This window comes from Ochotona princeps, chromosome 27 (assembly GCF_030435755.1).
Source record: "Ochotona princeps isolate mOchPri1 chromosome 27, mOchPri1.hap1, whole genome shotgun sequence".
In the NCBI taxonomy this organism is placed as follows: domain Eukaryota; kingdom Metazoa; phylum Chordata; class Mammalia; order Lagomorpha; family Ochotonidae; genus Ochotona; species Ochotona princeps.
Genome location: NC_080858.1, coordinates 12,128,429 through 12,154,394, shown reverse-complemented (window position 1 = coordinate 12,154,394; position 25,966 = coordinate 12,128,429). Strand labels below are relative to the sequence as shown.

The following is a 25,966-nucleotide window of genomic DNA, read 5'->3' as shown; positions in this document are numbered from 1 at the left end:
TCATTTTGGAAGAAAAAAAAAAGAAGAATTTTAAATGATGGGATTGAAGTCTCAATCATAAAGGTGGTGATTTCTTATTGATTTCCAGGATAAGAAGGGGGAATACCTTAGAGAAATCATCCTTTGGGAAATAAACAATTTCAGATTCTGTTTTGTTGCTCTTGTTACTAAGGATTCAGGTCCTCATTATTGGGAGGTAGGAATAATTTTTTTTATCTCCCATCTGTTACCCTGGTTCCTTAAACCCATCCAGGCCTGTTGCCCTTCTAGCTAAGAAGGACCAAAATTGGGGAAAGTTGGTTGATACATACTTTGGTTCATATGTAAAAATATGTGAAGAAAGTCATATTTATATATTTACAATGTTTTTCTCATTATTTCTAGGACTCACAACCATACCTACTCTTGCAACTGGGATGCTTACAGGAGGATATGTCATCAAAAGATTCAAGTTTTCCCTGGTTGGGATTGCCACATTTTCATTCTCTGCTTCTTTATTGTCCTTCTTATTTTTCCTCTCACAGTTTGTGCTAACCTGTGAGAACAAACCAGTGGCTGGCCTAACCTTGACCTATGATGGGTTTGTATTTATTGCTTTATCAATGGTCTAATATTTTATCTCAGCAGTTACTCCTCAGATGCATACATTAGCCAGAGTTGGCTCAGACCAGACCAGAGAGACTTTTGATCTGCTGTATGTTAGGGTCCACATTAGAAGGAAGCTACATTGCAGAGTGGAACCAGAAATCAAAAAATCCAGTCACTCCCATATGGGCTGCAGGCAACCTATGTGATATCTTAACAACTATGCCAAATGCCTAACCCACAGCAAAAGTTGTTACCAGCCATTTTATCATCTCCTAATATACCAGCTACTTAAGATTATGAATTTTCATGTTCAAGCCACAAAAAAAGCCCTTGCATCAGCTTAGTGACCACATAAGCTAATTCTGCTTATTCTGAGCTTTCCAGTGCAGGATTTTGTGCAATATTGATTTCAGGTTGTCAGTCTTGCCATGTTTTCTTGTCTAAACATTTTCCTAGCTTTAGGGGTAGCCTAGCTAATCTTCAGTCATTATCCTGTGCTCCTTATCGTGTCAGTTGAGCATTTCCATTCCACCATCAAAATATAAATTTCAGAAATAATACAGTGCACCTGAAGTGCTGAGGTTCAGAGGTCTAAGAACCCTAGCAATCTGGTCCTCCAGTCTTCTCATATTCCTTGAAATAACAAAGTAACTCCAAACACTGATCCTGCATCATGCCATTAGTTCTAATAACAGACTTTCTTTAAAATTGATTTAAAAGGCAGAGTTACACAGAAGAAGAGAGGGATCGAAAGATAGAGAAATCGAGGGAGAAAGAAGAGGAAGAGAGAATGATATGGGAGGAGAGTGGAGAAAGAAAAGGGAGAGATGAGAGAAGAGGAGGGAGAAAGCGTAGGGCAAGGAGAGGAAGAGGAGAGAAAATGAGGAGAGGTGAAGGAAAGAAAAGAAGAGAGGAAGAGAGGAGGGGAGGGGAGGGAAGATCTTCCATCTGAGTATTCACTACTCAAAAGGCTGCAGTGGCTGGGCTAAGTCAGGCCAAGACTTTGGCCACCCTCATCTGCTTTCCTAGGCATATTAACAGGGGGCTGGTTGGACACTGAGGCTATTGGAATTCAAACATACACCCACGTTCTTTATTTTCTAAGCTTAATCCTTAGAAGTGCTGATTTGAATGTATTTAATTCTTAGGCAAAATGTAGATTTTAAAATTCACTCTGCTCTAATAACATTGACTGTCATGTGACTCTATAGAGTGCTGAAGGAATCTCAGTTTAATGCCATTACTTTATTGAAAACAATATCAAGTGTCAGAAAAATGAAGTGTTTTATCTAGTATGAAATTTCTTGTAAAGATCACAAAGACATCTCATCTAAGTCTTACTCTCCTTGGGAGCATTTTTAAAGTTTTACTTTTTCTTGGTCATGAGTCATGTCTTAGGACAGATGGAGAATTAACAATAATATGACTGTTTAACACAATTCTCTACCTTGTCAAAGCATTTGCCCTTCTTTCTCTTTCTCCTCCTATCATTTTCCTGTTCTTAACCCCATTTCCTCTCTTGTTTTGATACATGTCTGTCATCTAATTCCAGAAATTATCCAGTGACATCTCATCTAGATGTGCCACTTGCCCATTGCAACTCAGATTGCAACTGTGATGAAAGTCAATGGGAACCTGTCTGTGGCAGCAATGGAGTGACATACACATCACCGTGTCTCGCAGGCTGCAAATCCTTCAGTGGCCACACAAAGCCAACTGTGAGTATCCATCTCTGCTGTCCCCTCTACTTTAGGAAAACCAGAGATTAGAGCAGTTGCTTACTGAATCTAAGATCTTCTAAGTATTTGTTATCGTGATGATTGTGATTTGTATAAGCACAATGTTACTATAAAATCATGCTTGGCACACCATTATTTTGTAACCTGAGTTTAGCATGGGATTACCCTGCTTTTGTTTCCATGGGATTAAAGAACCTTTTCAATTTTGAACGCAGTGTCTCAAAGAAACATCTCATTGGATTGTAGTGTCTGATTTTCAATTACATCATCCTTTGGAAGTTGGGTGCAGAAGCTTTTCAGTTTGATGTAGTCCCATTTGTTTATTTGGTCTTTGCCTGTGCATTCGGTGTCTTTTCTCTGTAATTCCTCTCATCTCCTTGAGTCCGGCTAATAGCCTGTAGGCTGGACATTCTGCAGAGTTTGAGTGTAGTTCCGTACCACTCTCCCAAATTGCCTTTAGCACTCATTAATGATCTTTTCCTACTTGATTCTTCAACTATTCATTTCACTAGGGGTTTCTAAATGATGTTTTTTCTTGTTCTCCAGTTCTTTCCTCCTGTTTTAGCTGGCATGTCTCAATAAACTGGGCATCTGCCTCAAAACTGGGCAGCATGGTGATGCTGAAACATAGTTCCTTCTAGAAGGCAGAATGTTTGTTTATTTCTTTTTACATTGCCAGTTTTTAGAATAAGGGTTTGATGCCATAGCTTCTCCACACAGGATTTTGTTTTACTTTCTTGCATATCACTATGGATGTTTGGAGCTTTTCATGCTCGGTTACAATGGATTAATGAATGAATGAGTAAGATACCTTTTAAATATAATAATGCTTTTGGTATCAGTCTGTTGTTATTGGCCAGTATGCTTGCACATAAATGATATCCTCATATTATTTCTAGTGTAGAAATTAAAAGCTTGATAATATCAAGAAATTGCAGATTAACAAGGTGGAGGAATCCACCATGGTGGGAGGGTTTGGGGAGGGGTGGGGAGAATCCAAGTACCTATGAAACTGTGTCACATAATACAATGTATTTAATGAATTAATAATAAAAAGAAAAAGAAATTGCAGATTAAAATTCTTTCTCAAATTCAGTTTCTCCAGCAATCTTACCTCTTATCCTTGGGCTTTGTAGATCATAGAGAATATTAGACAGACTTTATGTTAAAAGTATATACAGTATTCCAGAGATGAATTACTTTAATTTTCCTAATCTTAAAAATAAATGAAAAGTTAGCAATAGATGATGATTTCTTAGTTAGAAAGAAATCCAAAAAAAATGTTTTTGCTCAAATCTTAAGCACCTGTATTTTTAGAAATTCATTAAATGTAAACATTATAATTTTTATTCATGGTACCTCCTTACATTTAAAGGGAAGGTATTTATAGCTGTTACATTTGAAGGAGTGTGTTCTAAAAGATTTCAAAACATTTTTCAGGTGTTTCACAACTGTACTTGTGTGGAAGAAGCTGGTCTGCAGAAGAGCAACTTCTCAGCCTCCTTGGGGGAATGCCCAAGGAGCGCTGACTGCACAAGGAAGTACCACATTTACTTGGCTGTGCATGTTCTGAGTGGTTTTTGCGCTGCCTGTGCAGGCCCTTCATTTATCCTGCTGATTGTTAGGTGGGTACAACTTTTAAAGGATTTTCCCGTGGATTGCACTGCAAACAGACGTTGTGGTGTTTTTCCATGACATCTGGTTACCTAGGAATGCCTTTTCTTTGGATGACTGTGATACTTCAATGCCACAATGAGCAGGAATTTTGCCTCTGACTGTTTTCATTATGAGATCTTGATAACATACTGTGTCCTTTAATGAAGAATACTGACACAGGCTGCTTGACAGTTTCCTCAGATGTGGTGGAATCTGTGATATTTAATGAGGCCTTGATTTTGGATGGTCTTATGTCCTAGTGGGCATGTCAGGGCAATACCTATGGACTTTTCATTGAAAGAAAACATTTGGGAACCTAATACACCTTGCCACTATGTTACTGTCTGTACTTTGTCTATACCTACAATGCACTTAACAGCAGAATGTTACACTTGTAACTGTTACTAAAAGACTATACTACTCCAATAGGGCTGGAAATTGTGGGAGGAGAAATGTGGGGAGGGAAAGGGAAAGGAAAGGAGAGTATCCTTACACCTACAAAACTACATCATGTGAAACCCTAAAAAGTAAAAACAGGAGCTACCATGCATGACATTGCCCAGGAGGCATGTCTTAAATGCTGGTCATATGATTGTACCCCACTTAGATCTCTCAGGAAATATAACCAATAATAGTTCAAAGCAAAAATATTTTGTGTCTGTTAATTTGATATTTTAATATAGATACAATTTTGAATCTCCTTCGCTTCTGAATTTCTGGCCCAGCCACTCCAGTGCTGTCAGTTTTACCTGATGTACATTGTGCTGTCACGGGTATGGTGCTGTCAGCAGCTCACTTGGCAAATAAATAAACAAATAAACCAATGGAAGTGCAGGGCAGGTGTTTGGCACTGCTGTTCACCTGCTGCCTGCACTGCTCACGTCCCACAGAGTGACTGGGTTCCAGCACTGCCTCTACTTCCAGTTCTAGCTTCGTGCTGATGCCTAGGAGACAGTCCAAGTAATCACAGCCCTGTTACTCACGTGAGAGACCCTGAGTGAACTGAGGACTAGTGTGGGCATTTGGGAAGTGAACCAGGGAGCACAAGCCTCTCTCTCTCTCCCGCTCGCTCTCTCTTGTGCGCTCACGTGCATGCTCACTCTCTCACTCTCACTTTCCGACCTTCTTTTATGTTTGACAAGCAAATAAAATAGATTTTAAATATGAAAAACAGAATGGAGGAAATAACTCTCTGCATGAGTGAATGAGTTTCCAAGCAAATGCACTTACGTGCTCTCTAAAATCTGGAACGTAAGTCTGACTTGTTGAAGGACTGTACTATTGTCATCATATAGGGGGACACAATGGGAGGGAGAGGAGAAAGAGTGTGGAAGGGAAATCCCTGAGCGGAAGGAACTGTATCATGAAAAATAAGAATTTAAAGAAGAAAAGTTCTAGAATGCACGCACTTCTTCTGAGCCCTTTGCATTATATCATTTTTGAAATATTTTAGTAAAGAAATTTCTGCTAGCATCAGGTTTGAACATAATGGAAAAAAAGAAGCTTCTAAATACTATGCACAGATAAGAGTTTCTTCTGTTTTCATATAGACTATGTTAACTACCGAAACCACACAATTTCACTGTCTTTATAGGCACAACTAAATCTATTCTAATTCCTCTCTCACAGAATTTTTCTAAGACTTCAATGCGAACATGTTTGTTAGACTTTCTTAAAACCAAAATTCATTGGATAATGAAGTGAATTAGAATTACCACTCAGGTGTTTGCTTTTTGAAATTAATTAAATGTAACTTTATATAACTGAACTTCAAAAGGCTCATCCAGGAGCTTGCACTGTGGCATTGTTGGCTAAGCTGCCCCTGGGATGCCATCATCCCAGAAGATCCATGCTTTGAGTCCTGGATCCTCCACTTCTGATTGAGTTCCCTACTAACGTGCCTGGAAAACATAGGAAGACTGCCTAAGAGATTGGGTCCAAAAACCTGAAAAGAATACGTGTTTGGAGTTGAGGCTGAAGACACTTCCAGCTCATGTCGTTGTGATCATTTGGGGAGAAAAACAGCAGGTGGAAGATTTGATCATATTCATTGTATATCTGTCTCCCACTCATTTCCTCCCTCATCACCCTCTCTGCAACCCTGCTTTCAAATAAATAAGTCAATTTTTTAAAAGTTCGTGGAAAATGTGTTTAAAAGTAAAGCTTATTTTAGTATAAAATATTTGAAATCTATTTATATTGGCAATACTTAAAAAGTTCATAAAAACTAACTGTTATAAAAAGCAATACATGAATCAAAAAGCTTTTTTCCTAAAAATTACTTTCTAATTGCATTTTTCCACAAACTTTCTGAACCCTAGTTGTCAAAATGTGGGCCTATTACTTCAGGGATTTCATTCGGTCTTTAGGAAGAGAACACTGAGAAATATTGTAACTTTGAGCTCAGTTTGTTGTTTTTAAAGTGCTGATGTGTCTTTTTGCTCTATCTGATTCCAGGTTTGTTCAGCCTGAATTGAAGTCACTTGCAATGGGTTTCCACTCACTGATTATTCGGACACTAGGTACAATGAATGTGGAAATTGTGGATTTGGGATATATTTCTATCAATACTGACAGATGCATGTAACTGAAATTACAAAGAGATTAAGTAGACATCATTTCTATTTTTATGGTCAGTGACAGTAATAGGAGACAGAACATAAAATTACTGACTGTTGATTCTAGGTAACGACAATTTGTCACAGCCAAGGAGTCATACCTGTGTTATCCATTTCAAAGGATGGCAGGTGGTTTGCAAGCTTATTCCTATCGGGTTTGAGCCTTTGGGATTCTTGGTTAGATGTGCTAATCAATGATGCAAATGTCTCCCAATATTTTCAACCTTTACTGAATGCAAAATTTATCAATGTGAAATATCATCCAGTTATAGTTGAGACATGATCCTTGGATTGATATCCTATCACCTCACATTTCAGGAGGGATTCTAGCTCCAATATACTTTGGGGCTCTTGTTGACATAACTTGCTTAAAGTGGTCCGTGACCAGCTGTGGTGCCCGAGGAGCTTGTCGGTTATATAACTCTGTATTATTTGGGTAAGTTGCTATGAACATCTCATTCATTGATTCTTCTTCTAGCTGTATTAATTCCTAAAGAGTATCATTTTCAATCTGATAATTATGTTAGTTACAGCAAACTAAACTCAAACTAATTGTAGAACGTCTGATAACTCATTTTGATCATCGTTAAATGATAGAACACATACATTTTCCTTTTTACTTAAATATGACAGAACTATTTTCAAGGACAGTGACAATCAAAATAAGACAACTAAAAAATCCGAAGTCCTGGATTTGCATTCAAATCTTTTTGTTTCCAAAACCCTACTTATATAGTCATGTCATGCTAATCCCAGTTAAGGCTGAGAATGCATTTAATGCGTGGAACTCATTGAACTTCAAAGCTTAGCCTCACCTGCATTAACTAATCTAGACTACTTCCTGTGAGTCTGGGATGGGACAAAAGCATCTAACACTCAGCTTATTTTATAACAAAGTGTTGAACACAGATTTCTTTAATAGACATGAAAGGACATGAAAATGTAAAACATAGTATTCTAAAAATTCTGACAGCTCAGTTCACTGCTCAGAGTCTACTTTTTATCCCCGTGAGTACATAAATGCCGACCTCCTGTAGCTCTGTCCTGTTATCCAGTAGCACATGAGAGCAGCACACTACACCTAGGAGATCAAAATGCAAATTCCGTAATGTGGTTTCCACTACCGCCTATTGCTTTCACACCAGCATAATCTTTAAAAACTATAATTTGAGTGATCTTTAGTTGAGTTGATCTTTAGTTTATATTTTCTTTCTGAAGAATTTCTTCCAGTATTTCTTGCAAGATGAGTCTCTAGACAGAATCTTACTTCATGTTTGGAATATTCCTCATCCTACTTCACTTTTGAAGGATAATCTCACAAGGTACAGGATTTAGGATTGGTGGGTTTTGCTTTAAACACTTAAAATATTTCATACCATTCTCTTCTTGCTGGCAAAATTAATGAAAAGCAGCCAGATGTAGTTTTTTTTAACACTAAAATAAAATTTTTCTTCCCTTCTGGCTTATTTGGGGTTACTTTTAATCTTTGATTTTTACAATTATGCTTAGTTATAATTTTTCTGACATTTACCTGGCTTGATCTTTGAGTTTCATTCATCTGTAGTTTAGTAGATGACACTGATTTATGTCTCAAAATACTCGTTCGCTTTCCTTCCCTTCCAGCCCCTCCATCCCCTCCTCCCTTTTCCTGCCTGCTTGGTTTAAATCTTCCTTCCTTCCCCTCTTCCGATCTCTCTCTCTCTCTCTCTCTCTCTCGCTTCCTTCCTTTTCTTTCTTCATTCCTTCCTTTCCCCCCTTCCCTTTCTTCTTTCTTTTCTTCTCTCTCTCTCTCCCTACATTTCCCCTCTATGACTCAGACTTTGGCACTTGTCCTGCAGTTACTGAATGTGTTGTTTCCCTGGTTATTTTGTCTTTGCTTTGCAGTGTGGGAGGTTTCATTTGTGATAGCCTCAAACCGAGAGACCCTTTCTTCAGCTGTGTTCTCTGTAATCATCAAAGTGTCTTTCATTTCTGTCCCAGAAGTTTTGATGCCAGTGTTGCTCATGGAATGTCTGTTTCTCTGCTTCCATCACTCCTCAGTGCTTGTATGCTATCCACTTGGTCCATTCACTCCGTAGCATGTTCATAACAGTTACATTTCCATTCTGATCATGTCAACTTCTGTGATATGTCCTAACTCAAGTTTTGAGGCTTGCTTATTCTCTGCAATTACGTTTTAAATTATGGTTTTTTTCTATGGCTTGTAACTTTTTCTTGGTAGCTAGAAATAATGAATTAGGTAAAAGGAATTACTCTAAGAAAGCTTTTATAGTGTGTGGTAGAAAGTGCAGAAGGATCAGTCCTCTGTCTTTTACACTGGGCCTCTTGGTTATGAACTTTAAGCAGATTTCTCAGTTCCTGTCCCACCCGGTGAACTGGATAGGAAGGCTTGAGGGAGTTGGAGATGAGTATTTTTCTTCCTGTGTGAGGAACGCTGACCAACTGGAGTTGAGGAATTTCCAAGCTTTCATAAACCTTTCAAATTAATTCAAAACAAATTTAAAAGCAATGACTACCTTATTGCTTTTGATTTATACTTCTGTTTTGTTTGATTTTACATTTGTGTTGGAGACATTGTAAATATGCAACAGAATTCAAAATGATCATCTACTGTTTTTTTTCAAATATCTCTTCTCACAGAAACAGATTTCTGGGCTTGGCTACATTCTTAAGATCCCTAGCACTTATTTTATACGTTGTGCTCATTTCTGTCATGAAGAAAAAATTTAAAGGAAAAAAGACCAAGTCAGTAGAGAATGGAAAGAAGGCTTTGGATGATGCAAACTTAGAATCCTTAAGCAGCAATGGGCATTCCGTACCTTCTGCTGGAGCAGACGGCGAGGCACATATTTAAGGGACGACCAAAGGAACCCTTCTGCTGCAGTTCCGCTCAACATAATGGTGACACACCAAGATGTCATTTTCAAGCAGTTCCTGGTCCTTCATGGAGAATTCTACCACTTTTACAGTTGATAGAACAATGAATAACAATGAACGAGCCCATTCAGTTATAATGAAAGAAATTCTAAATTGAAGACAACAGGGGCTGGCACTGTGGTGTGGGAGGTTAAGCCGCCACTGGTGCCATGGCATCCTCCTTGGGCATGCTTCTCTGAATGCAGCTTTGCCTCCACCTCTGATTCTTGGAAATGCACCTGAGAAGTCAGTGGAAGACGGCCTGAGCACTTGGGCCCCTCTCACTCCTGTGGGAGACCAGGATTCTGTTTTTGAATCCAGCCTCTGCCTGGTCCATCTGTGGCTAGAGCAGCCATTTGGAGAGTGAATCACTGGATGGAAATTTTCCTCTGTCTCTTTCTCTTTGCTTTCAAATAAATAAATGAATCTCTTAAAATGGATGTATTTCTTCTGTGGATATGACTATGGTTGTAGGTAATATTTGTACACATACACATGTAAAGTGAGAACTTGATTAGTTGTCGTTCAAGCAGAACTACTATTGGCTCAGGGAATTGCAGTTCTTAGTGGAACTGTGAGTTGAAAATGAGTACAAGTGAGAAAGTAGGAGAGAAATTAGTAGCCTACATATGCAAGTGTCATCAGAAAGAAGAGTCTTTAGCAAAACAAAACAACGAAAAATAAATGTTTGGTTTGTCTGTGTTCCTGAAACCTGAAGTAGAGCCTGATGTAGAATTGACGCAACTATGATAATGGCTTATTCACTTGAAGTCACTTCTTTCAGAGGATTTGTCAACTGGTCCTTGATATTTTGTTGATTACTAACTTGGATGCATCTTCTTCAAACATCCCATTAAAATACTGCTGAAGAAACACAGATGTTCCAAATGATAATGCTGTAACCATCAGTCAACACATTATAAAACACATCACTTTTCTAAGAGAGCTATGGAAATTCATGAAGATGAACTGAATTTGAGGAATCAAGATATTTAAAAGATGTGTTTCCGTTCCACATGCATGTTTTCTGGGAGAAATGAAACCTGTGGAACAATTTATCAACAGTCATGACTTGGTGTTTTATTTGTGGGTGCACACAACCTTTTCTCTTTCTACAACCAGAATCAGAAGTAAACTGAATGAGTACAAATAGATGAATGTTGCATTGTAATGGATGCTAAACACTAGCATTTTAAATCTCACTGACTAAAAGATTTTTAGACAACATCAAAATTGTGATACTTTTAATATTAATAAATATTGTAGTCCCACTTCATGGCTTGCTGTGTCTGCTGTCTCTGGTTTGTGGTGGCCAACTGGAAAAGCTAACATTGAAAGGAGCTAACACCAGAAGAGCAAGCAATGACTTATTTGGCTGTTCCATGGAGATCAGTGCTGGTCCACAACCCGTTAGGGCATTGCGAATGTAAAAATCACAGTGTCTTTTATTTTATAAATACTGACATAGGCTGTAGATACTTTTTATTTCTTTTTTATTTTATTATAAATGTATGATGGATGCAGTTCCATAGATCCAGGGATTTCCCTTATCCCCTCCCCAATTCCCTCCACCCTCACTGGGTTCCCCTATATTATCATTACTATAGTATAGGTATTCATGAACAGTCATATGTCCATCATTGCAGGCATGGACAATGCAGAGAGTCAGTGTCCTGTTGTCAAGATACACTAAACAGTTCCAGTGGGAGTCCATCTTTGGAAGTAGAAATGCATACTGTGTAGTATCCTCACATCTGGACATGACGGTCTCCCTTACACAGATACTATACATCCCCTAAAATGAAAAGTCAATACAAAACACCAGGAAGAAAAATAGACGTTTACAATGCCATGAAGTTAAACAACATGCTGCTAGATATGCTATGCCTATTACACAGTTACTATACATCCCCTTAAATGAAAAGCCACAAAACAGAATCAACAACAACAAAATTAACACCATGAAATTTAATAACATGCTACTGAGTGACTAATGTGTCACTGAAGAAATGAAAAAGAAAATCAAGAACCTTCTTGAAGAAAATGATGCTACTGTATGATCTATGAGTCATGGAATAATTTAATCAGAAGAAACTGTTTTGAAGAGATGAAACTAACAAAAACAAAAACATCAAAATCCATGAGATATAGTTTCCACTGGTTTTTGTTGGTGAAATATGTCTCTTCTAGACAACAAATAGATGGGTTTTGTTTTTTAATCCAGTCTACTAGTCTATGACGTTTGAATGAACTTAAGCTATTTCCATTCAGGGCTAATATGTATGGGTGGTACTTTGGTCCTGTGATTTTAGCAATGGGTTGTTTATTGATTTAGTCTTCTGCTGTCATTGTACTGGGATGTGCTTCATGTTTACCTTTGGTTTTGGTGGGTACTATTCCTTTTGTCTTCCAAGAGAACATCTTGAAGTATCCTTTGTAGGGCAGGTTTGGAAGAGGCAAATTCTTTTGACTTTTCTTGACTGTGGAAGAATTGTGTTTCATTTTCAAAGACAAAGGAAAGCTTTGCTGGGAATGTTATCCTGGGCTAACAAGTTTTTCCTTTTAGAATCTGGGCTATGTCACTCCATTCTCTTCTTAACTGTAGAGTTTCCTGTGAGAGGTCTCCTGTGAGTTTAATTGGCATTCCTTTATATGTCAATTGATTTTTTTTCACGTGCACATTTAAGGATCTTTTCCTTATGTTCAATTGAAGAGAGCTTGATTATCATGTGTCGGGTTAAGATGGCAGCTGGTCAGCTCTGCTGGGAGTTCTGTGCCCCTGCTGGACATTGTTTCCCAGTTCTTTCACTAGACTAGGGAAATTTTCCCTTATTATTTCATTAAATACACCTCTAATCCCAGCCTCTCTCTGCACCTTCTGGGACTCCATAACTCTTATATTTGACCTTTTAATAGTTTCTTTCATTTCTTGAATACTTCTTTTAGCTTGACCCAGCTTTCTTTCTGCTTCCAGCTTTTTGGTTGTTTCCCTCTGGTGACAGGAAATATCTTCTATTTTGAGATTCTTTATTCTGCCTCCTTCATTCTGTTTTGGAGACTATCCACTGTATTTTTTTTTTTGAGAGATTGCTGAGGTTTTTTTTTTTTCCAATTTTTTAAAATTATTTTTACTTCATTAATTACATTGTATTATGTGACACAGTTACATAGGTACTTGGGTTCTCCCCACCCCTCCCCAAACCCTACCACCAGGGTGGATTCCTCCACCTTGTTGCATAACCACAGCTCAAGTTCAGTTGAGATTCCCCCATTACAAGCATATACCAAACATAGAGTCCAGCATCTTATTGTCCAGTCAAGTTCAATGGCTTCTTAGGTATACCCTCTCTGGTCTGAAGACAGAGCCAGCAGAGTATCATCCCAGTCAATTGAAAGCTCCAACGTACCATCAGCAAAAATTTACATCATTATGGAATTAATTGACATAGTAATGAGTAACCAATATGTTAAAAGTAAATGCGAGTTCCTAGCCACCTTCTGTGACCACCTCACTTACATTTCACTTTTAGTTTATACACAACATATAACATTCATAACATAACATGTTATACTTTTAATTTGCTCCACTGTATACGTCATTTCTGAAATGTCAACTTTCATTTAATTCATTTCCAGTGTGACATATTCCTTAAATTCCTTGAATGCCTGATTTATGTGCTTCTCATTGTTGATAAGAAGCTTAATAACAAGTGTTTTGAATTCTATATCCCCCATTTTCTTAATGTCTTCCTCAGTGAACTCTGAATTCAGCAAGGGTCTTTGATCCTTTGCAGGGGAGTCTTGAGTAATATTCATTGTGCCTTTGTCTCTTTTTTGCTCTTGGTCACTGTACTTCTGGTTAGCAGATTTTTCTCCTTGGGACAGGTTTCTAAGCTCTGTCACCCCAGGTCTACAGTTCAATTTTACTCATTGTAGTTGGTACACATTTCTTTGTTTGTGGTCACTTGTGCCACTCCCTCCATCAAGTACCAGATCTGGGTTCTCATGTTAAATTTCCACCATGGTCTCCATGTCTCTAGCTCCTGGCTCACCAGTCTCCACCTCCTGTGATACCATGCTGAGGCTGCCCCATTGTCTGCACAACCTTTCTCCCACTTCTGGTTGAAGAAGGTCCCAGGATTATGGGGACACCAAGTGTCTTATATAGCTAGGTTGTTGGTGGTGCTGATCTTGCCAGAACCTGTTGGCCGTTAGACCTGATGTCTACACGGACCTATTTTGACCCATATGGTGCCATAGTTGGTGTTATTTTCCTGTAGGACCAGTGCAGTGCACTGAGCTGAGTTGCTCCCAACTTAGAGCATGCGCAGCTCACTGTTGTCCCTGCAGTCTCAAAGCCTTTGCCACACTGTACAAAACTGCACCTGATGTGCCACTACTAGAGTTCTGCTGGCCGTCAGGTCTGAGGGCCATCTGGAGCTGACTCGGGTAGAACCTGTTACAGTTCACTGAGCCCAAAATGAGTCCACTCCCATCTCAGTGCTTGTGCAGTCCTGTCCCATAGCCTTTGCCTCCTTACACAAAATGATGCCTAATTCAGCTCTAGGGGGGAACCTGGGCTGTACAATCCACCCTATTCCTGTACTGACTGTCTTGCACCTGCCACACTGTCTCTGCTCCTGATCAAATCAAACAGGCCAGCAGGATGGGCAGTTCTTTGGGTTCTCCTCCTGAGCTCCCGGTGAATGTCCCTTCCCACCTTGTTGCTGGTGGAGTTCCCACTGCCACTGCAATTCAGATCACCATTCACTGAATGCTGCTGGGGTATTGGTCACTGCAACGCCACACCATTGTACCTGCTGCGTTGCTGTGTCTGTCCATCTCCAGGCATCCCTCTGTTGCTGCTGTTCTGTTTTCTCCTGTTTCCTAGAAAATGCCCTCTCTGCTTCACACTGGGTAATGTTTCCCCATCCATTTAAACATGTTCCTACCCTATGCTGCCATCCTGATTCTCCCTGTAGATACTTTTTAATATGTCTTTGAGTCATTTTCAGTTGGAAATGTTTTAGACACTTTGGACCATCTGTTGCATTTGTATTTCTAAAGAAAATATCTTGAATCAACTTAACTGAATAAATACATGTTATTGTCTGAAATGAAAGTTTTTGAACATAGATTTAAAATATGTTTAAATTCTGATGAACTGTAAGTTTTTCCAAAAGTTATTATGTTTTAACTTACCAATATGAAGAACAGACCTTATGAATTTAATATGATTCCCAAGGATAATTTTCCTCCTTCTCTCCTTCCTTTATTTTTTCTTTTCTTTTTTTTTTTTGAGATTTTAATGCTTTCAAGTTATTATCACAAGCTCAATGTGTCTATAAAGAACTCTAAGAGTAAAAGGTGGATAGACTGCTAGCAAATAACCCTTAAAATATAGGCCTGGTTTGTGTCATTTTGAACCCCTGGCATCAGCTTAGTACATTTCTTCTATTTGCTTGGGGCAGTGAACTAATGAGATGGTTAATGATCATTGAACCCATTAACCAAAAGCCACCAAATTATTTAAAGAGGGACTGGCAACAGATAAAGTATGGACTTGTTGCAGCAGCTGGAGGAGTCTAAGTCCAGGTAGGAACCTTTAAAACCTTTGAAATTCTCTGTTGAGCACTTTTTCTCTGCAGGAAATCTGCACAAATTTTAAAAACAAAGTTTTGTTAGCTGGCCAAAATGTCCATTTTTATTTGTGTTTTCCATAAGCTTGTGTCCTCAGCCTCCAACTTCTGATGAACATCCGTTCTATAAATAGATTATCCTCAGGTTTATGCACTCTTTGAGATAGATGATAGGAACTGATAGCTTTTCAAAAAAAATTATTTTTTCATGATACAGCTCCTTAGGCTCAGGGATTTCCCCTTCCACTCTTCCCAATCCCCTCTCCCTCCCAGCTGTTTTCGCCTATATTGTTCTAATAGTGTAGTCCATCATTCAGCCATTTAAGTGAATCTGGCATTGTAGGTAGAGAGGGAAACCCATACCTCTTAAAAATGAAGTTTGAATTTCTTTCCCTCTTATATTCTATACACATGAAACTTTGAAGAAAATGGGTCTGAAATGGGTCTGAAAAACCCTGGTTAGATGCTTATTACCAAATTGTACTACTTCTCTGAAACGTGTCAATAGCACAAACATGTATTACCGTTGGACTTCAATGGACATTTTTAGAAATATGATGCCAATTTTAATTAAACAAATTCTTTTTAACATAGCCACATACCATGAGCGATGCTTTATACTTTTTTGTCTGGTTGAATGTACTTAATTTTCTATTAATTAGGACCTCTTTAGTTTTCTATAATTAGAGTCCCCCACTGTCTATAATATATTTATCCCATATTGGTAACAACTTAGATTGTATTTAATGATTTTATGTTAGAACATTTGTTAGTGGGCCATTTATTTATTTATATGTGATCATGTATTTGCAAGTGAAACTTTTACAGTGTACAAACAGTAAGAGAAATTATAACTCAGATAGTCATTAAGTCCCTAATTGATAGATTAATGCTCAGTTTTTTCCTTAGTTCACTTTTTACAGCAAAATCTTCACCGACTTCTAGAAAGTGTATTATCTTTATATGTATTTAATTTTTTTAAAAAAAATATTTATTTGAAACAGAGCCAAGGAGAAGAGAGATCTTGCAGCCATTGGGTCACTCTCCAAATTCCTGCCAGAGCACTGACTTCTTTCCAGGTGCCCAATATGGGTGGCAGGAACCCAAGGACATCACATGCTGCTCCCCAGAAAGCTGTACCAGAAGCCAGATAAACATCCCCTATGCTGAACAGCTGCTTATCTGTTTTCTGTATTTACAGTTCTGCTTTGCTGGATATTTTATACAAATGGAATCATCTATTACTGGTCTTTTGGAACTAGCTTATTTTTGCTTAACACAACATTTTCCAATGTCCATAGATGTTACAGCATATATCAGGAAGGAAGGAGGGAGGGAGAGAGGAAAAGGAAAAGAAAAGGAAATCAGGGAGGTGCAATACAGATGAAGAATTGTTGTCAAAACACTACATTGAATCTGTGCTTTTTGTATGAATATCACTTTAATAGGACTATTGATAAGGACTTTGTTGTAGAAATTGTCATGCCTTGTGCTGTGACACTGACATTCTACTGTAAAGCAGATGAGATTCATACTCGACCTGCTTGCTGAGCCTCACTCCACAGCTGCCCTCTGCATGCAACCGTGCCGGACCATTCTAGTTACCACTTAGCACATTGTTTTCCACTTACTTCAGGTATGCTCTATTTTCAGGGCATATTGCAAAAGCTATAACGATAAATTAAACATGTACATACTTTTGTAAATATTACTTTGTAGACATGTATAAAGTATACAAATCTTAATTTCTATCATGAAAATGGCTTATTCATATAATCTAGACCATGGTCCTAAGAGAGCATGTCAAAAAAAGAGAATAATGGGAAATATAAATGAAATGAACTGTTTATTTTGGTGCCAAAACTTGAAAGCCTGCGCCTGATTTTCTCCTTACTATGAGTTTTCTGTGAGCATTTTTAAGAGCCCTTTGGCAGAGTCTCTCACTTGCTTGACTCCGTTTCCCCACAGACATTTCTCTTCCCGAGGCTGGGAGGTGTGTGCGTGTTTCTTTCCTCCCTTTGTGTTCAGCCTTCCCCTTGCCCAGTGCCGGGACCCATGGACCCTGAATGCATGTTAGTGACTAGTGATGATGACCTGGTAGCGTTTCTCATCTCCAAAGTGTGTGTGATGAACAGGAACTAAGTGATCCTTTTGCTCCCTGCACAGGTGATCCCTTCTCATCAAGCATCAACAGCAACTGGAAACATTCCCATCGTTTCTTCATTTCCATCATGGACCAAAATCAACCCACTACCGCAACAGAGGCAAAACCTTCAAAGAAACAGAGAGGAAGAATCTGCGATGGATTCAAGGTAGAATAAGTTTCATGATTCCAAACTAAAACAAATGAATGGGGAAGTTGTTACAGATATGAAGTCAGCCAATGTTTGAAAGAACGCATGTTGTATTAGAATTGTCAGTCTAAGCAGACATTAAAATGAACAAAAAATGATACACTTAGGTATAAATTAGCCTTTATTAAATGCGACGAATGTGTTTTTGCAGCAATATTTAACAATTTATCAATGTAAAAATCTAGAAATATTTTTATATCCCTTTGATTCTTGATGAATTAAGAGATGCTTATACAATGTGTTTAAAACAAGATAGGTGCTAAATATTAGGTGAGAAATCTTTTAGAATTAACCTCTAATGCTTGAAGATTAGTAACTATGTTGTTCATAACAAAATAACTTTGTGACCCTGATATGTTTAAACTTTTTTCCTAAGAGAAGGACGTTTTTTTTTAAAAAAAATGAAGTAATAAGAGCTGAGATATAATAGGTCTGGGATGATCAATAACATTGGTCCACACGCTTGTTTGATGTCTTAGGAAAGCCATGTAATTTTTCCATTTGTTAATCATTAAAACAGCAATTCTGCCTTTTGGTTTTATTCCCCAAAAAACCTGTACAGGCATTAAATAATACTTGGATTCCCTTTTTTTTTTTAAAGATTTATTCATTTTATTACAGCCAGATATACATAGAGAGGAGGAGAGACAGAGAGGAAGATCTTCCATCCAATGATTCACTCCCCAAGTGAGCCACAACGGGCCGATGTGCGCCGATCCAAAGCCGGGAACCAGGAACCTCTTCCGGGTCTCCCACGCGGGTGCAGTGTCCCAATGCATTGGGCCGTCCTCAACTGCTTTCCCAGGCCACAAGCAGGGAGCTGGATGGGAAGTGGAGCTGCCGGGATTAGAACCGGCGCCCATATGGGATCCCGGGGCTTTCAAGGAGAGGACTTTAGCTGCTAGGGTACTGCGCTGGGCCCTGGATTCCCTTTATAAAAAAAGAAAGAAAAGAGGCTTATTTCTGTGGCATGCAGAGTTACATAGGGTGGAAGAGGGAGAAAGAGAGGAGAGATCTTTCATCCAGTGGCTCACTCTACCGCACTGCGGTGTCTGGGGCTAGGGTAGGCTGAGCCCAGGTGACAGGAGCTCTCTGGATCTCCCACATGGGTGCAGGGGTGCAAAGACTAGGGCTGTCTTCCACTATTTTCCAGAACGTTTGCAGGAACTTAACCACAAGTGGATCCCAAATGGAATGCCTGTGTCATAGTGTTTCCTTAGCCTGCTAGGCCAGAAATCCTGGGATGCTTTCTTAAATAACACAGTGTGATGTTACCAAGACTCAGCAAAGTTCCAAAGTCACATGCCTTGTAAGTCCAAAGCCCTTGAGCCCACTCAAAGCATTAAAACCCTGCCATGGGTAAGACTTGAAGAAATAATCAGTCACAATCATTTTTTTAGCCAGTATCCTAGTATGTTTTAAGTTTTTTTTTCCAACTTAGTTGTACTCTTATTTAACTCAATAAAGACTACAGAGATCATACTCAACTCTAAGAATGTTATGTAAAGATGCGTTTTTACTTTGACCAGGGAACATAAAGTCTATTTGTTTTCAGAGATAACTGCTCAAGCCAACTCTGATGAAATATTTGAATAATATTTAAGCTGCATAGCGGTTGAAGGGAAATATTGATTAATATAGTTGAATTGGATGTTATATTTAGGGAGTAACAGTGAGTGTCACAGAGATTTCACCTGCAGGTTCATGCAGAAGGACAGACTGGCTGAAGAAAGGCAGGCTTTCCGAGTGCTCCTTGTTAACATGTGGAAGAGAAGCTACGAGTTAGGACATGGGCAGTGTGCATAAAGCATGCTCCGTGCAGCCTGATAAAGACCAAGGAAACAAAAGAAGGCTAGTGTTTTCCAGGTGATCAGGTCAGTGGGAATTCCTGAGTGGATCTTTAGCACTCCCCCTTATTCCATACATCTAAACTCCACCTTGAGATCACACCATTCAGGATCAAGCAAGTGTGCACACATGTTGGGACTGACTTGCAGATGCAGACACAACAGGGAGGAATGTGTCAGAGTGCTCACAAGGAATACATTGGAAACATATAATAGAAGATGGTTATTTTGCACTGCCTTTTCCTCAGATTTTGTTCTCAGCCAATCAGGTTTCATGGAATTGGTCTGTCTGTGTGTCTTCCCAAATTTATAATCAGCCCTCAAAACCAGTGATCTGGGCTCCTAGGGGATGGATCTGGGAGAGCTGCCTGACCCTTCCCCTGGGGGAGGGACCTGGGAGAGCTGCCTCCCCCTCCCCCTGGAGGAAGGTGCAGGGAGGAGGTCTTATTTTAAAATATGGTAAAAGTCTTTTTTAAAAAAAATCCTATTGGGGTGGGAGAAAGTGAGACATTGATTGATTGATTGATTGATTGATCTTGTATCCACTCTTCACTTTTCAAAAGCCCGCAGCAGCCTGTGCTGGGACAGACAAAATTTAGAAGTCTGGAGTTCAGTCTGTTCCACCCCTGTGTGTGGTAGGGACCCAGATACTTGAACCATTACTTGTGCATATGAGGGTGCACATTAATAGGAAGATGGAGTCCAAAACACGAAGATGGAATCAAACAAATAAAGGTGTATCTATTTGTTTGAAAGACAGTTACCCAGAGTGTGAGCCGAGGTGGGGGTTAGGGGCAGAGGCATGAAAGGAAGAGGAAAAAGAATGAGAGAGAGCCTCCTTCTGCTTGTTCACTCCCCAGATGGCCCCCGTGGCTAGGACTGACTCAGGCTGAAGGCAGGAGCCTTTAGCTCTTTAATATATTCCATTGCAGCTGCCTCAAGTATCTTAAAGTGGTAAAGATATTCTAAACTGGTAATAAACACTTAAGTTGAATGCACAGTATCAGAATTCATTTAAATAGCAGGATGATGGACTTAGGACTGTTTATAAAGAGCTTTTCTATTGTAATAGTATGGGGGAAATCAGTAGGGGAGGGATTTTCAAGAGAAAATTCCAGAGCCAATGGAAAGGTATCATAAAGTAATACAACAAACAAACAAATAAGATAAAGAAAAGGCTATGAAATACAAAAGAAAAATTTGAAAATAGGTCTATTATATGACCCAGCCATTCCACTCCTAGGGATTTTCCTAAACAAAATAAGCACATGGAGGTATTGAAGAAAATAGTTATTAACTGATACACAGGGAGCTAGCCAATGTTCTCAGAAGACCTTAAGTTGTAAGCTGATCTTCACTTCTAAGTGATCACGAGTTAGCTGAAGGGATGGAACACCATTATCAAAGACAGCATTTCCAAGCAGGCAAGTAGGAAAGTCGTGGAAGTATCAGGCAACAGAGAGAAATACAACTGCCAAAGCACGGAGTAACATTCAGCCTAAGATACAGTGGCTAGAAGTCTTAACTCAATTTCATTTCAGTGAATCTTACTGACACCCTTTTCTCTTAAAGCTCAACTCACACCCACCTCCAGATTCCGGCTGACTGCATTATTGAAATGTGACCCTGCATAGGACTGCATGCCCTTGTATCCCCCACATGCTTATTCTTTTGCAACAAAATGGTCCCAAATGGAGACCATTGAGCTTAGTGAAACAAGCCAGTCCCCAAAGATCAAATACCAAATATTTTCTCTGATATAATACAGCCTTTATGCAATGTACAAAAAACTGGATAATCAAGTGTGTATATATATATATATATATACATATACACATATATATATAAATTTTTTCGTAAATGACCTGTATAATGGAGACTAGTATACCAGGAAGTGAAGATATGTTGTAGTACATGTCTCTATTCCTGAGTAAAACTAGACTGCCAAAGAAACAATTGAATATACTGTGGCAGTATCCTAAATGTTCTATTTCTGCCTATACCTACTATGCCATGATACATTTGAATAGAAGAAAATTGAATTTTTATTTCTAAGGGAATATACTTCTGAATATTCTGTGAATATGCTTATGAATAAACTGAAAATTAGTGGGGGGAATGGTGGCAGGGGAAAACAGGGCTGGGAGGAACCCATACACCTAAAATATCATGGAAAATGATAAGAAGAAATCAATTTTTATAAAACAGTACTCAAATATACAACTTTAGTAGGCTGCTATTGACACAAAATTAGGAAATAATACTTTGTCCTGTAGTGATGATAATGTGAAAAGGGCTCGGAAAGGGCTTGGAAGTCCCAATTGATGGAAGAGGAAGATGGGTAGACTTTTTATGATGATTTTTACCATGAAAGTTTTTAACACGAAGTTTTGAAGTAAAGAAGTAAAGCAATTCTAATTCCAAGCACACATGAGCTTGATCTTTATTAACCATTTTTCCTGTTCCCTTCTGCTCTGCCGTAGATGTTCCTGGCAGCTCTGTCACTGAGTTACATTTGTAAGGCGCTAGGTGGAGTCATTATGAAAAGTTCCATCACTCAGATAGAGCGGAGATTTGACATATCCTCTTCCATTGCTGGTGTAATTGATGGAGGCTTTGAAATCGGTAACGTTTCCATGTTAATAATCAGACTTACTGAGCCACACGCTGCTGATACACATTCCACACCACCAGTTCTCCAGCAGGGGTGGGTTTTTCCATGGATATTTGCTGAAAACAGCCGTGGTTGTCAGCATTGAGGTGAAGGGAGGAGAGCTGCTTCTACCTTGGGCAGAGGCCAGGTATCCTGCTCAAGATGGCACACATCGCAGAGTTGAGCCTCCACAGCAGGTCGCACACTGTTCGCAGTCTCAATGCTGTCGCCTTAGGCACCAAGGTTCCAGGGTATGAACAGTGAGGGGACAAACCATGGGCGAATCTCAGCCGGTCACGAGGTCACCATTCTATAGGGTGAGGATGTTGATAGACTGACCAATTAGGAGCTGATCCTCTTGTCTCTGTCCCCTTCCCAAGCAGGGAGACGGCTTGACAGAGGGTTGTGAGTCTCAGAGACTGCAGGAGGAGGAGCCTTGGAGCAAACCTGGTTAGATTTCTACTCCCTGGCTGGGGTTCAGTGTGTTTGTGTGGAGAAGGGCAACTGAGAGTATTGCCCTGTTGACTTCATTTTAATGTTAGTGTCTTCTATTACAATGACGTTTTATGTGGTTGATTATGCCTATACTTTTATGAATTGGTAGCTTATTAACAGTACTTGCTTTCAGTTATACAGATTGAGAATATTTCCTGCTGCTTTGTTGTTAACTTTATTTGCAACAACCTTACTGTTTTAAATCATTTTATAAAATAAAAGTTAGGAAACAAGTACGTAATAATCATAATGTACATTAAACATAACATGCACAATATGTAAATACACAAAATAATTGTGGAAAGGAATAATTACATGAAGGAAGACCTATCTTTCCCTTTGTAATGCAAATTTTTGAATTTCAGAACTGTATGCAACATGTCTTTGATCATTCCAAGCTAATGAAACCGTCTAGAAGTTAAAATTTGAAAATGATTGTTCATATTTCTGTCAAAGTTTGCTTCTGCTTACCAGCAAATATTCAAACATCATTAACATCATTATCAGTTAGATTGGCCATTGCTGCTTTTTTCTGACTCTGTAAATCTTTTTGCTTGAAACGCCTTTAGGCTGACTGAAGCAAATTTTTACTTTTTGTTTTGTTTTGTTTTGTTTCCGAAAGAATTTATGTCAGACATATTTTCTAGAGGATTGGTTTTTGAAAAAATTGTGTATGTTATGTGATTATTTGCCTGGGTATAAAAGTAAAAATCTTTTCCTTGGAATGTTTAAATCTTATTTGATAACAGTATCATATATGAAAAATTAATATCAGAGTCATTCATATGCTCTAAACAACATCTCCTCTTTATCACTGGATCCTAACATTTTTCTTGAATGGGTGTTAGACCATTTCTATTTATACTATTTCTGCTAAAAAAAAAATGTAGGAGTTGAATCTGAAGTCTTCAGTCATCCTTCATCTTAAGAACTTTTGCTTAGTATATTTTTCCTTCTCTCTCTTCCTTCCTTCTTTTCCTTTCTTTTCTTTTCTTTTCTTTTCTTTTCTTTTCTTCTTTTTTCTGTTTGAAGGCACACACACAGAGAATGACCATAAAGCTTTCAGTCTGTTTTCCGCTTTAAAGCTTTCTAAATCTCTGTCCCTTTTTTTCTTTATGTCCCATCCGTCTTCTCTTAGGCTGTTTATTGAGCTGTGATGTGTGATTGTAAATATTTCCATAGCATGATGTTGTGTAATATTTCACAGTTCTCTGATTATTGCTTTAAAGAATTATCGACGCTTGAAAGAATTATATCAACATACTTTTTTCTCTTTCTAGGAAATTTGTTTGTGATTCTGTTTGTAAGTTATTTTGGATCCAGACTACACAGACCGAAGATCATTGGAATTGGATGTTTTATAATGGGAGCCGGAAGTATTTTAACAGCTTTACCACATTTCTTCATGGGCTAGTAAGTGTTAACTACCTCCATGACTTCAATGAGTATTAAATTAGTTCTAAATTTTAATTTTCCCTTTAAAATGAGTCATTCTGCTTTTTTCAAGTAGTACTCTTCAAATAAGTCTATAAATGGAGTGTATTTATGATATTACAATTAATCTATTTTAATCACCTTGGCTTTTATGTAGTTTGAAATATGAACAGCACCAATTAAGAGTTTCATATGAAATAAGTGATCTGCTTATGGCATTATTGTGTAATACTCATAGTTCATGGTTTTGCCTGTTCGTTGTTGTTCTGTAAATCTTACCCAGTCAATATGCTGCAACATGGGGTAGGTTCCTGTCACCTATCCATTAAAGCTGTTTCTTCTAATGTCACATTATAGTTTTGTTGAAAGTCTAATGCTCAAGAGAGATTGAGAATAGCAAAAATGAAGTAAAATAGAAGCCTTTCTTCACAAAGTGGTACTCTTGCCAATCTTGCCAATCTACGATCCTGCTTGTCAAGTTGATCTGCCTTGTATGACTTGGATATTGTCATCCCAGTTGTTTTCTGTTAGTCCATACAACAGTGTAAGAAAGTTAAAGGTAACACAAAAAAGAAAGAAACAGGGCAAAAAGGCTGAGGAATAAGAAATATTTTGGAAAAATTCTACTTGAACTAACTTGATGTAGGCTGGAATTTACATTTCATACTCACTATATAAAAAATGTGAGTAAAAGTAGAGATTATTTTAGCCTGCCAGTGTCCTCAGGTAAAACTCGCTCCCAATTCCAATTCATATACTATTGACAGAGGGAGGAGAGAAGAGACTGAAGATTGTTTCTGCAGGAGAAATCACTTATTGACTCATTGTCCAATCTGGCAGTCACGTCTTTTGACCACCACATTAGCTGCATGTTTTCCTACAGATCACCCTTATGTGACCTCTGTTCTTTAAGATACTTCTTCCTAATTGCATCATGTCACACTGCCTGGGAATTGTTTTCCCTCTGCATGACTTCTTGCCATGTCTAATCTTGTCTCCTGTTACCATTAATAATCTCTAGATTATTAGTAATGTCCGCTATTAACTCTTTTCTTCCTTCCAGACCCAATTCTGTTCTGACTCATATTTAACACAAACCCAACTATGTTCCTTAAAAATTCCATTTCCTGGAGCAGTTTCTCAGATTTGGGTTATTAAACTAGTGAATTATTAAACAAATTCAGGTTATTTTGTCATAGAAAATTTTTGTCATAGTGAGACACAAAAGAAAAATAGAATATAAATAAACATAATATCTGTAAATTGTTTGTACATCTATTTATGAGTGTGTGTGTGTGTGATCATGGCAGTAATAAAAAAAATGTGTTTCTTGCCATTGGTCCTATTCAAAATCATTAAAAGGCCATTGGCTCTGGATTAAGACTCAAGCTCCATTATGTGTGTATGTTGCTCTTTAATTTGGTCTGTGACTGTATTGCTAGCTTCATCTTTCTTTGCCTGCTACTGAGAAGCACAATCCAGAGTTGCAGTTCCGCCATAGGACCACACTATGTCGTAAGATTGCATAGACTGTTTCTGTGGCTTGAATACTTCTCTGCCTCATGTACCTGTGACACTTCCTCCCCTGTTTAAGATTCATCTTTTGTGTTATCCTCCTTGTAAAGTCTCTCTAACATACACTACCCCTCATCTATCAGCAAATCTGATCTTCACTGTTTCTTTTGTGACAACTCAGAGGCTTAATATATTGAGTTTGCTCTATCTTGTTTCTATATGCCTATCTTGTGCCACATTGCTGAAATACTATGCACTTGCAGTTTTTTGGAGCTGAAAGAGATACCTGGCTTGTTAACACTAGGCTTTTCTTGAAACTACAGGATACCTCAGTGTTCTTGAGTAAATGTTCCCATTGCAGTTTCATCTCTGTTGATCTGATCAGGTTCTCCCTAATCAAATTGAAATGGATAAGTTTCATTGACTAAGTTTGAAAAGTCATATAATGTGTGTGTATGTGTCCATGAAAGAAAATCACATAGGTAGTTGATAGAAAATGCCTTGTGCATGTA

The 25,966-nt window shown here is 38.4% G+C and overlaps 2 protein-coding genes across 2 annotated transcripts in view; both read left to right on the top strand.

Annotated features, from left to right (window-relative positions):
* LOC131478074 (solute carrier organic anion transporter family member 1B3-like) overlaps positions 1–9,635 on the top strand; it is a 39,311-nt gene extending 29,676 nt beyond the window's left edge. The window contains exons 10-15 of the mRNA XM_058655661.1: positions 385–580; positions 2,141–2,306; positions 3,768–3,952; positions 6,441–6,505; positions 6,920–7,037; positions 9,242–9,635. Coding sequence (XP_058511644.1) covers positions 385–580; positions 2,141–2,306; positions 3,768–3,952; positions 6,441–6,505; positions 6,920–7,037; positions 9,242–9,455 — 944 coding nt within the window. The 3' untranslated portion in view covers positions 9,456–9,635. The remainder of the gene's footprint in view (positions 1–384; positions 581–2,140; positions 2,307–3,767; positions 3,953–6,440; positions 6,506–6,919; positions 7,038–9,241) is intronic.
* Positions 6,930–25,966, top strand: part of LOC101530134 (solute carrier organic anion transporter family member 1B3) — a 42,239-nt gene continuing 23,202 nt past the window's right edge. Inside the window, exons 1-4 of the mRNA XM_058655660.1 lie at positions 6,930–7,037; positions 17,323–17,468; positions 21,841–21,982; positions 23,786–23,918. Coding sequence (XP_058511643.1) covers positions 17,388–17,468; positions 21,841–21,982; positions 23,786–23,918 — 356 coding nt within the window. The 5' untranslated portion in view covers positions 6,930–7,037; positions 17,323–17,387. The remainder of the gene's footprint in view (positions 7,038–17,322; positions 17,469–21,840; positions 21,983–23,785; positions 23,919–25,966) is intronic.